We start from the raw sequence: 13,196 nt of genomic DNA, 5'->3' as shown, positions 1-13,196 counted from the left end.
ATGTTCAAATGTATTCGGGTATAAAAGACGCCTTTGAATATAGGAAGAAGGAAGCGGCGTCTCCTAGACAGCTCCGTGGGCCGCAACAAATCCTTTGGCGGGCCGCATGTTGTGCAGGCCTGCTTTAGCAGTTGCTTTACAGGAAAGCTGACTGTGCACAATGCTGACATATGTTGCCAATCTAATTTCCTATTTCTGGGAGATTTCAGTTTCTCAAGAAGCCGCACTTTCATGGCTTTCTTAAGAAACAGTTCTTTCAGCTCTCAGACATTTTACACATAAGTGCACAATAAACTATAGATAAGATCGGAAATCTTTATGGAAAGTTCAGGGCTTTGATGTGAGTTTCGGGCAGCTTTTCGTAACTATATTATGCTACCAAAATCCCCATCTTCTATGTGTCAGCAATGCATTCACACCCTCTTATATTGGTATTTATGAGACTGGAAAGAAAAACTCCTTCATGATTTTTAGACAGGCACCACTAATAAAGTAAAAACTAATAAATCCTAATACTGAGTCGTTATTTATGGCTAAGGCCTGTTTCAGATGGTCATAATGTATCCGTATCTTATCAAACACACTATGGCTGCACTATCGAGACCTCTTCTAATAATTATAGGGGATAACTCAGGAGGACTCTTTGCGTGGAACAAGACAACTACAGGACACAGTTTTATAAGTGGTAAAGTCTATATTATCACACGGTGATTCAAACAGGTGCAGAGAGAAACTCAAGTCCACAACACTTGGTGTAAATATTAAACGCAGCTTAGCAGTCTATAGGAAACTTCAGAGGAAAATGCAATCAAGCAGAAAGTCTATGAAGCACAGTTATTCTTGAGGATACTTGACATGAATAAATCCTTGTCTTAGTCCAAACACAGATAGATAAGCTTATAAGGCAGTTCAAATCATATCTTAGCTCAACCAGGGAGGCCTGGGTAATAGTTTCAGGTTTTTGCAGAGCAGAAACCGCTTACATGTCCAGCAAATGCAGATGGAAGTAAACACGAGCAGCAGATGAAGGAGGATTACTGGAACTGGTGTATGCAGCAGGAACTCAGAGCAAAGTAGCAGGATCACCACACAGGTTCACAGGAGCAGGTATATAGCCAGGGAGTAATCAGAGGTCAGGAGTTGGATGCAAGGCAGAATACTCTAGCACAGACTGAAGGCTGGGGTGGAGTTTTATAGCAGGAAGACACAGTGCACATGAGACCAAAGACGCCATCTTGGAAAAGGGCAATAATGCACAAAAGGTAAAAAATGTTCAGAGTCCTGACATTACTCCCTCCTTAGAAGCGGCCTCAGGACGATCCTGGACCTGGTTTCTCAGGGAATCTCTGATGAAAACGAGAAATCATCTGTTGGGCATTGGTGTTTTCCACAGGTTCCCAAGAGTCTTCCTCAGGGGGATATCCCTGCCATCTTATCAGATATTGGAGCCGATTCCTGCGAATCCTGGAATCAATAATTTCCTCCACCACAAATTGTTCTTGCCCATCAATCACCACATGCTGTGGAGGTGGCACAACACGTCCCTGGAAGGTATTAGGAGATACAGGCTTTAGTAAAGATACATGAAAAACTGGGTGTACCTTCATAGTCCTAGGCAGCTTCAGCCGGCAGGCCACAGAGCTCACAATACCGTTGATCTTGAAAGGGCCAATGAATTTCTGTCCAAGTTTTTGTGAAGGAACGTTTAACTTCAGATTCTTAGTTGCTAACCACACGGAATCTCCTACCTTGAACATGGGTGCAGGTTTACGGAATCTATCAGCCGATCTCTTATAACGTTCTTGAGCTGTGGTCAGGGATTCCTTCAGAACCTCCAGATTTTGTCTCATCGCAGTCAGCCTTTCCTCCACTGCCGGAACCGGAGAATTAATTGGAGACCTAGGTAAAATACACGGATGGAGGCGTTCTGAGAATTATTATATGAAAATTCGGCTAACGGCAGCAACTCCAACCAATCATCCTGGAGATGGCTGACATAGCATCTTAGGCTACGTTCACATTTGCGTTGTTGTGTGTTGCGTCGGCGACGCATGTGTCAAAAAACGCATCACAACGCATGTCCATGCGCCCCCATGTTAAATATAGGGGCGCCCGACGCTGCGGCGCCGAACGCAAATGTGAACGTAGCCTAAGATATTGTTCCAGCGTCTGGTTGGTACGCTCAGTCTGACCATTTGTCTGGGGATGGTAAGCGGAAGAGAGACAGACTTTAATATTGAGTGCAGAGCAAAACCCCTTCCAGAATCTTGAAGTGAACTGTACTCCACGGTCAGAGATGATCTCCCCCCCATGCAACCGAAAGACATTCTGTATAACCAAGCTCACTGTATCTTTAGCTGAGGGGAGGCCGGTGCATGGAACAAAATGAGCAGCTTTAGTCAGGCGATCAACTACCACCATGATTGTATTCATGCCTCCCGATATAGGGAGCTCCACAATAAAGTCCATTGATATAGACCCCCAAGGGCGGGACGGAACAGGTAATGGTTGTAGAAGACCCATAGGTGCCACATGAGGAGTCTTGTAACGAGCACATACCTCGCAAGAGAGAACATAGTCCTTGGTATCCTTCAGGCAAGTTGGCCACCAGAAGAATCGGCTCAGGAACTCTTGTGTCTTCTGTACCCCCCTGTGACCAGCCAACTTGGAGTCATGTACCAACTTGAGGATCTGCAGACGGACGACCTCAGGGACGTAGATACGTCGATCTCTGAACCAAATGCCACCCTTAAAGACAAGATTAATATCCACAGGTGGGTTGGCCAGAAATACATCACCGTCATAGGCCTCCCTGCACTCCTTCCACAAGTCCTGATCGTGGATAACTCCAATGAAATTGGTATCAGATAGAATGGTCTTGGACGGGGCTCCAAGTACGGAGTCCGCAGCATGGTTTCGGGATAAAGCATCAGCCTTCCCATTACGAGAACCTGGACGGTACGAGATAACAAAGTTAAATTGATTTAAAAATAAGTTCCAACGAGCCTGACGAGGAGAAAGACATCTAGCGGATCTAAGGAACTCTAAATTGCGATGGTCAGTTAGCACTATGATCTGTTGTGCAGCTCCTTGCAGATGATGCCTCCATTCTTTGAAAGCCGCAATAATAGCCAGCAATTCCTTGTCTCCCACGTCGTAATTCTTCTCTGCTGAGGTTAGTCTACGGGAAAAGAAAGCACAAGGATGTAGCAGACCCTTCTCTCCAGTTCTTTGGGAGAGAATAGCTCCCAAAGCATTATCAAAAGCGTCCACCTCCACAATGAATGAAAGTGTTGGATCTGGGTGTATCAACAGCGGTGCTGATGTGAAACAGATCTTAAGCCGATCAAAAGCTTCTTGAGCCCGTGATGACCATATAAAGGGCTTTTCCTTCTTTCTCAAGGAAGTAATGGGACGGACAATATAAGAAAAAATTCAAATGAAGCGTCTGTAGAAATTTGCAAAACCAATAAAACGTTGGAACTCCTTAACGTTCTTGGGTACCGGCCAGTCAAGGATAGCCTGAATCTTACCAGATTCCATGTTCAGCCCCTGGGGAGAGATGATATAACCCAAGAACTGTATCTCAGAACGATGGAACTCGCATTTCTCCGGCTTAATATACAAATGGTTCCCTTTCAGACGTTTTAAAACAGTTTTGACATGTTCTTCATGTTCCTGTAGAGAGTCAGAAAAGATTAGTATATCGTTCAAATAGATCACCACAAACTGGTCCAACAAATCTCTGAAAATGTCATTAGCAAGGTGTTGAAACGTTGTAGGGGTGTTAAAAAGCCCGAAGGGCATCACAAGAGATTCAAAGTGTCCATACCGGCATCTGAATGCTGTCTTCCACTCATCCCTTGGACGAATACGGACCAAATTATAAGCCCCACGAAGATCCAGTTTAGAAAACACCTGAGCATGGCGGACTCTTTCCAGTAGTTCGGGAATCAGAGGCAAAGAGTAACGGTTTCATACGGTTACCTTATTGAGTTCCCGATAGTCAACACAGGGTCTCAGGGTCCCATCCTTCTTTTTTACAAAAAATATAGGTGCCCCTGCTGGTGAGGAAGAAGGACGTATGAAGCCTTTGGCCAGATTTTCATCAATATACTCCTTTAAGGCTTGAAGCTCAGGTGCCGCCAAAGGGTATATGTTACCAAAAGGAATAGCTGCCCCAGAAAGCAGCTCAATGGGACAGTCATAATGCCTGTGTGGAGGAAGCTGATCTGCATTCTTCTTGTCACAGATGTCAGAGAACTCTTTATATGCTGGAGGTAAAGTAAATACCTGTACATGTGGTTCCGTGGCCGTGGACTCCGGGACAGCTTCTGTTAACGATGAGTTGCTCCTTGTTGGAAAGGTAATCTCCTTAGTCTCCCAGTTGATAACTGGGTTCTGAAAACGCAACCAAGGAATGCCTAAAATCACAGGAAAATGAGGAGAAGAAATTAGCAATAAAGAAAGTTGCTCCTGATGATTAGGCTCCAACACAATTTCAAGGGGTACGGTCTCCTGATCCACAGGCCCAGAGATTAAAGGTGACCCATCCACTGTTTCCATGGTAATTGGAGAGGCTCTTTCCTGAATTTCAATACCATGTTCCTTGGCAAATGCGATATCCATGAAATTGCCACCTGCACCAGAGTCAATCATAGCTGCACTGGAAATCCACTGTCCTGAACACAGGATCTTAATAGGGAGAGAACAGTCAGAGTTCTTTTCCTTCAGCTCCTTGGGGGGTGAAGTCATAGAAAGTGAATGGAATACAGCGTTTAAAGGCAGGCTACATTCAGAGATGTCAGATTCATCATCACAGTTGTCATACTCCCCTACTGCTGCTAGCACCTTGTTAGGCCGTCTAGGACACTTAGGACAATTGATCAAGAAGTGGTCAGACTGGCCGCAGTAGAAACATAGACTTTCACGAAGGCGATGCTCCCAGTGCTCATTGATCTCGCGCCTCTGAATGGAATCAATTTGCATGGGCACCTCCTCCACCTCCCAAGAGGTTTTACCTGCAGGCTCTTTGGAAGGAAGGGAAAAGTTAGAAATACGGTTATAAGTAGCAAATTTCTCCTGCCTACGCTCAGTAAGGCGAATGTCTATGCACACACAATGCTGTATAAATGTCTCTAGCTCTTGGGGTGACTCTGAGCGAGCTAGTTCATCTTTTATAATACTAGACAGACCCCTTTTAAAAATAGGCAATTGTGCATAACTGTCCCAATTGGTATCTACCGCTAATCTCCTGAATTCAGTGGCATACTCAATAACAGAACGTTTAGCCTGCCGTAAAGACAACAAAACAGATTCCGCAGTTGCACGGTGAGTAGCAACCGTAGGAGTAGCAACAGTAGGAAAACGGTCAGCATGCACATCAAAATATAGCATACATTGATTCACAAAGCCACGAAATTTGTCGCGATCACCATTAAATCTGAATGGGGGCAACTTAGGTGGGCTAGCTGGTGGCGGTTGCCCAGAGGATAAAGTCACTTGTGCAGCTATTTGCGTGCTTATGTCCTGAAAAGCCCGTCCAAACTGGGACTCTATGCCAGCAAGTTTGTTTTCCTGGACTGCCATGCGGTTGCTTAAGTCCTGCAAAGTTTGTCCAAACATTTGTTGATTGTGTTCAAGGCTTCCAAACTTCTTTTGCAGACCTTCCACATCTTTCTGCAGTGATCTAATTATGGAAAACACCTGCTCTAGTCTGCTTTCTGCAGTCATTGTTCCAGCAGTCTCCTTTTTTTTATGGCTAGAGTATCCTGTAATAATTATAGGGGATAACTCAGGAGACTCTTTGCGTGGAACAAGACAACTACAGGACACAGTTTTATAAGTGGTAAAGTCTATATTATCACACGGTGATTCAAACAGGTGCAGAGAGAAACTCAAGTCCACAACACTTGGTGTAAATATTAAACGCAGCTTAGCAGTCTATAGGAAACTTCAGAGGAAAATACAATCAAGCAGAAAGTCTATGAAGCACAGTTATTCTTGAGGATACTTGACACGAATAAATACTTGTCTTAATCCAAACACAGATAGATAAGCTTATAAGGCAGTTCAAATAATATCTTAGCTCAACCAGGGAGGTCTGGGTAATAGTCTCAGGTTTTTGCAGAGCAGCAAACGCTTACATGTCCAGCAAATGCAGATGGAAGTAAATACGAGCAGCAGATGAAGGAGGATTACTGGAAACTGGTGTATGCAGCAGGAACTCAGAGCAGAGTAGCAGGATCACCACAAAGGTTCACAGGAGCAGGTGTATAGCCAGGGAGTAATCAGAGGTCAGCAGCTGGATGCAAGGCAGAATACTCTAGCACAGACTGAAGGCTGGGGTGGAGTTTTATAGCAGGAAGACACAGTGCACATGAGACCAAAGACGCCATCTTGGAAAAGGGCAGTAATGCACAAAAGGTAAAAAATGTGCAGAGTCCTGACACCTCTCTGCAGTTCTAAACTGAACATAGGTCACTGTAGAAGCCTAGGTATTAGGACATAAGTCTTAGTCACTGAATTCAGGTTTTTCCTTCAGTTTCACTAACCCCAGTGTATAGCATCTTGCCCCACTGCCCCCAGTAGATAACATCCGGCCCCTCGCCCCCCGTTGTATAACATGCGGCCTCATTTCCCTCTGTGTATAACATGATCTGACACCATTGCCCCCAGTGAATAACATCTGGCCTCATTGGCTTCAGTGTATAACATCCGCCCCATCTACCCCAGTGTATAACCTCTGACCCCTCACCCCCGGTGTATAACCTCTGGCCCCCCACCGTGCCATCTGCCTAACCTAATGTGATGGAACCGGCTAGTGATGCAGAGCCCATTGATACCAGCACGGTCTTGTAATAGGAGCAAACAATGTAACAGTCCGTTCATGACATTTCTTCCATCTTAAATCTTCCCCTACAACCTGTGAGTGATATTACTGAGAAGTGGAAGGAACCGCAGCAACTCAGCCACGAAGTGGAGACCCCGTAATGTTACAGAGGGGGGTCACCGAGTGCTGAGGAGTAGAGGGCAGAAAAGTCACCAACGCTCTGATGACTCCATCACTGCAGCGTCCAAACCTCCTCTGGTAATAACATCAGCACAAACTCTGCACCCCTGTGGGGAGCTTCATGGCTGAACAGCTGCATGCAGCCTTACATCACCAAGCACAATGCCGAGCGTCAGATGGAGAGGTGTAAAGCTGCCACCACTTGACTCTGGAGGAGACGTGTTCTGTGCAGTGATGGATCATACTTCTCTATCTGGTGTCTGATGACTGAGTCTGTGTTTGGTCAATGCCAGGAAAACCTTACCCGTCTGACTGCAGTGTGCCCGCTGTACAGTTTGGTGGAGGAGTATTGTTGTGGATTCTGTTTGTGGGCTCCCTCTGGTGGTTACTGCTGGTACTGGGTGACTTTGGTGGGTTGCGGCCTTTGGTTTCCACCTGTCCATCAGAGGCTGGGTGTTTCCTATTTTACCTGGCCTTTCTGTCATTTCCTTGCCGGCTATCAATGTATTCAGATGTGCTCTGTTTTGTTCCTGCCTACCTGCTCCCAGATCTTTCAGGATAAGCTAAGTGCTGATTTTCAGTTGTTTGGTTTTTTGTCCAGCTTGCTTATTATGTCTCTATGCTAGCTGGTAGCTCTAGTGGACTGAGGTTCTCCCCATGTGCCATGAGTTGGCACATGGGTTCTTGTAATCTCAGGATGGTTTTTTGATTAGGGTTTTTTGCTGACCGCTCAGACCCCTTTTGTATCGTTCTGCTTTCTAGTTTACAGCGGGCCTCTATTTGCTAAACCTATATATATCATCTCTATGTGTGTGCCTTCCTCTCATTTCACCGTCAATACATGTGGGGGGCAACTATACCTTTTGGGGTTCGTTCCTCTGGAGGCAAGTGAGGTCTTTATTTTCTCTGCAGTACTAGTTAGCTCTTAGGCTGGTGCGTGGCGTCTAGAACCAACGTAGGCACGCTCCCTGGCTATCTCTAGTTGCGTTTGTCAGGCGTAGGGCAGCGGTCAGCCCAGGTTCCATCACCCTAGAGCTCGTCCGTTATATATTTGTACCTTGCTTGTCCTGTGCTATCCCTATCCATTGGGATTCATGACAGAGTATAATGCTATTGGCTTGTTATCAGGGGGCGGCCTCGGCCCCTTAGTCCCAGTCAAAGTAAATATTAATGATTCAGCACAGTACATTGTGGACATTCGTAGCTAACAGCTTTGTGGAAAGAGTTTGGGGAAGACCCTTCTCTGTTACTCGTGATTATGCACAGAGTCCATAAAGACATGGTTGGAGGAGTCAGGTGTGGAACAAGATGAACGACAGCACACAGGATGGACCTCAACTGATCGAATACTCTGAGGATGAACTAGAACAGAAATTATGAGCCCGGGTGTCAGTGTCCGGCCTCACAAATTCTCTCCCGGATGAAGGGGCAAAAACTCCCACAGACACCTCCAAAATCTTGTAGCAATCCCCCCAGAAGAATGGAAACTGTTGTGGCTGTAAAAGGGACCGACTCCAAAAATATTGTCTATGGATGTAGAAAAAGGAGAGCATAGAAGCCCTTGTAGGTGACAATAATTTTGTCCATATAGTGGTAGTCCAGTTCGATAGAACTAGAAAATATTTGAGTATTGCTGCTGGTAATGTCATAAACTCATAGTCCTCTCCTAATGACTAAACGTAACGTTTCCCAATGAAGACTTGGTCATCCATTGAATATAATGAGTTAACCATGTGGCCTTCAACATTAAAATGATGGAAGCCAACAGAAGCCGGCAGTGATGCTTCCATTTCCTAATGATTTTGCAACTTCTTCCTAGTGATTAGCAGGGGACACAGAAGGTTGACCCCACAACAGGAGATTTTAATGGCCTAGACATGCTCTGAATGCCTATGGAGGGATTACACCTATAAGCCAACTGTTAAAATAAAATGGTAGAATTGGGAAAGCTCTTGCCACCATGACTCCTGTGGTCTCCGTCATAGGCCCTGCCATGTGATGACCAAGGCAAACCCTCTAACTTACTACAGACTGAAAACCTCTCCTTTTGCCAGTAACTACAGCCCCGTGTTCCGCTCGATGTCAAGGTCTCCATCATATATCAATGTTTGCCTATATATTTCAGCAGAATCATTGGTTACAGTAGCTAGAAGATTTTATATTTTATTTTCCATTTACATGTCTGCTGTTCACTTATTAAATCAACCACATTAACTGTGGCTTGGCGGACGCATTGGAAGTAAAACAAGATGCCAAGTTTAACAGAGCCAGTCACGTTATAGACGGCACCGGTGTGCCAAAATCCTAATGATGCATATGTCTCGTGAGCCGGGAGTTCACACATCCTCATGTATACTTCTATGTTTCATTGGATTAGATTTCAGGCTGGAGATTTCTTTTTAATACCAGACTTTGCTTTGGTTTACAGACAGGAGTTCAGTTCAGATTTGTTAGTGAACATATGCATTCACATTGAGGAATTGCACAATGGGATTCCTTGGTTGCGACCATACACTAATATACAGTGGCATGTAAAAGTTTGAGCACCCTGGTCAAAATTACTGTTATTATGAACAGTTAGGCAAGTTTGAGATAAAATGATCTCTAAAAAGCCTAAAGTTAAAGATGACACATTTCCTTAGTATTTTAGGCAAAAAAAAAATATGTATAGTCATTTTTTACATTTTAAAAATTACAAAAAAGGAAAATGGGCAAATGCAAAAGTTTGGGCACGCTGCATAGTTAGTATCTAGTAGCACCCTCTTTTTGCTAGTATCACGGCTTGTAAATGCTTTTTGTAGCCAGACAAGAGTCTTTCAATTCTTGTTTGATGGATTTTCATCCAATCCTCCTTGGAGAATTATTCCAGTTCTGTGAGATTCCTGGGTCGTCTTGCATCCTCTGCTATTTTGAGGTCTAGCCAGATTTTCAATGACGTTCTGATCAGGAGACTGTGAGGCCATTGTGAAATCTTCAGCTTGATCATTTTGAGGTCGTCTATTGTGGTTTTTGACGTGTGTTTAAGATCATTATCCATTTGTAGAAGCCATCCTCTTTTCAACTTCAGCTTTTTTTCCAGATGGTGTCATGTTTGTATCAAGAATTTTCATTTAATCCATTCTTCCCTCTACCCATGAAATGTTCCCCGTGCCATTGACTACAACACAACCCCAAATCATGATTTATCCACCCCCATGCTTAATGGTTGGCGAGATGTTCTTTTCCTGAAATTCTATGCCCTTTTTACTCCACACTGTCATGATTCTCAATGGCGAGAGAACATAGCCCAGCATATATGAAACTAGCTCTTGGAAGATGGAAACTATACTGACCATGAACTAAACCTGCCGCACAACTAGAAGTGGCCGGGTAGCATGCCTACGTTTTTTATCCCTAGATGCCCAGCGCCAGCCGGAGAACTACCTAATCCTAGCAGAGGAAAAGACAGTCCTGGCTCACCTCTAGAGAAATTTTCCCAAAAGGCAGACAGAGGCCCCCACATATATTGGCGGTGATTTCAGATGAAATGACAAACGTAGTATGAAAATAGGTTTAGCAAAATCGAGGTCCGCTTACTAGATAGCATGAAGACAGAAAGGGCACTTTCATGGTCAGCAGAAAACCCTATCAAAACACCATCCAGAAATTACTTTAAGACTCTAGCATTAACTCATAACACCAGAGTGGCAATTTCCGCTCACAAGAGCTTTCCAGACACAGTAACGAAACAGCAGCTGTGAACAGGAACAAAATGCAAAAACACACAAGGACAAAAGTCCAACTTAGCTAGGAGTTGTCTAGTAGCAGGAACATGCACAGAAGGCTTCTGATTAAATTGTTGACCGGCATGAAACTGACAGAGGAGCAAGGTTATATAGCGACTCCCACATCCTGATAGGAGCAGGTGAACAGAGGGGATGATGCACACAAGTACAATTCCACAAGTGGCCACCGGGGGAGCCCAGAATCCAATTTCACAACACCACACATACCTTTGATCAGTATGGCCAAAGAGTTCTATTTTAACCTCAACGGTCAACAGCACTTGTTTCCAAAATGCATCAGGCTTGTTCAGATGTTCTTTTGTATACGTCTGATGGTGAATTTTATGGTGAGGATGCAGGAGAGGTTTTCTTCTGATGACTCTTCCATGAAGGCCAAATTTGTGCAGGTGTCTCTGAACAGTAGAAAAAGTACCACAACTCCAGAGTCTGATAAATTTTCCTGAAGGTATTTTGCAGTCAAGCTGGCATTCTGATTTGCCTCTCTAGCAATTTTACGAACAGCTCTCACTGAAATATTGCTTGGTCTTCCAGACTTTATCTTGACCTCCACTGTTCCTGTTAACTGCCAATTCTTAATTATCACAAGAGTGGGGGTCCCGTGACCCCTTTGATTTGAGTAGTGGTCTAGCATGCACATTGCCTCTCTATTTAGTATTTAGATGACTGATGGAGATAGCTGAGCGCTGTTCTTCAATTCTCTGTCTGTACCATAGACTTTGAATGGAAAGGTAGCACGGCGTGCATTTCAGGCGTACGTGTATTGTTCCTTTATATTATATTGGAAAGCACAACATAACACAGTGAATAACTTTTATATGCTAAAATGGAAAAAAAAACTTGTAGTTAAAATTGCTAATTAAAGTAATATGAGTAGAAATCAATGGAAATCTCCTATGCCAGCCTTCTAATGTTTGCACATGACCAGTCCTCAGCGCAGTGGTATTCTTATATTAATCAGGGCTTTATTAGGATGTAATTAGAAGCACAGTGTATAAAATGGATACAGTGAAAGGAGCAAGTGTTCCCACATGTAACCAGGATGCAGTAACTGTTCATATTGCAACATGGCATTTCCTTTCCAGGTGTCTGCTACATATTACACACAAAGTGAATCCATTGTTGTCATTAATGGTAATTATGATTTTCTTATATTCTCCTTCTAGGGCATTCCTGGGTTGGATGGCAACATAGGGGCACACGGTTTCCCTGGCAGGCAGGTGCAGTAACTATGCTTAACCATTATGGGCTGAGTATGAACAGCCATACAGTGTGACAAATGGCAGCGTTGTAATAGTTAAATATGACTTTTATATGAGATGAGGGCAAAATGAGAAATCCAGGCAAAAATCGTATTCAGAAAGTTTCAGAGAACAGTGAATGGCCGAGCATACAAGAGCTTCTCACAAAATTAGAATATCATCAAAAAGTTAATTTATTTCAGTTCTTCAATACAAAAAGTGAAGCTCATATATTATATAGAGTCATTGCAAACAGAGTGATCTATTTCAGGTGTTTATTTCTGTTAATGTTGATGATTATGGCTTACAGCCAATGAAAACCCAAAAGTCATTATCTCAGTAAGTTAGAATACCACCAGCTTGCAAAAATGATTTTAAAATCCGAAATGTTGGCCTACTGAAGTGTATGTTCAGTAAATGCACTCAATACTTGGTCGGGGCTCCTTTTCCATCAATTACTGCAATAATGCAGTGTGGCATGGAGGCGATCAGCCTGTGGCACTGCTGAGCTGTTATGTTGATAGCAGCCTTCAGCTCGTCTGCATTGTTGGCTCTGGTGTCTCTCATCTTCCTCTTGACAATACTCCAAAGATTCTCTATTGGGTTAAGGTCAGGTGAGTTTGCTGCCAATCAAGCCCAGTGATACTGTTGTTTGTAAACCAGGTATTGGTACTTTTGGCCGTGTGGACAGGGGCCAAGTCCTGCTGGAGAATGAAATCTCCATCTCCAAAAAGCTTGTCGGCAGAGGGAAGCATGAAGTGCTCTAACATTTCCTGGTAGACGGCTGCGCTGACTTTGGTCTTGATAAAACCCAGTGGACCTACACCAGCAGATGACATGGCTCCACAAACCATCACTGATTGTGGAGACTTCACAGTAGACCTCCAGCAGCTTGGATTGTGGCCTCTCCACTCTTCCTCCAGACTCTGGGACTTCGATTTCCAAATGAAATGCAAAATTTACTTTCATCTGAAAACAACACCTTGGACCACTGACAACAGTCCAGTTCTTTTTCTCCTTGGCCCAGGTAAGACGCTTCTGGCGTTGTCTATTGGTCATGAGTGGCCGGACACAAGGAATGTGACACTTGTAGCCCATGTCCTGGATACGTCTGTGTGTGGTGGCTCTTGAAGCAATGACTCCAGCAGCAGTCCACTCCTT

The 13,196-nt window shown here is 44.1% G+C and overlaps 1 protein-coding gene across 1 annotated transcript in view; it reads left to right on the top strand.

The window, feature by feature from the left end:
* The window catches only part of COL24A1 (collagen type XXIV alpha 1 chain), a 256,293-nt gene that overhangs the window by 90,224 nt on the left and 152,873 nt on the right, over positions 1–13,196 (top strand). The window contains exon 9 of the mRNA XM_077278882.1: positions 11,961–12,014. Within this exon, the coding sequence (XP_077134997.1) occupies positions 11,961–12,014 (54 nt within the window). The remainder of the gene's footprint in view (positions 1–11,960; positions 12,015–13,196) is intronic.

This window comes from Ranitomeya variabilis, chromosome 8 (genome assembly GCF_051348905.1).
Source record: "Ranitomeya variabilis isolate aRanVar5 chromosome 8, aRanVar5.hap1, whole genome shotgun sequence".
In the NCBI taxonomy this organism is placed as follows: domain Eukaryota; kingdom Metazoa; phylum Chordata; class Amphibia; order Anura; family Dendrobatidae; genus Ranitomeya; species Ranitomeya variabilis.
Note: the sequence above shows the minus strand (reverse complement) of the source record. Positions and strands in the feature narration are given on the sequence as shown.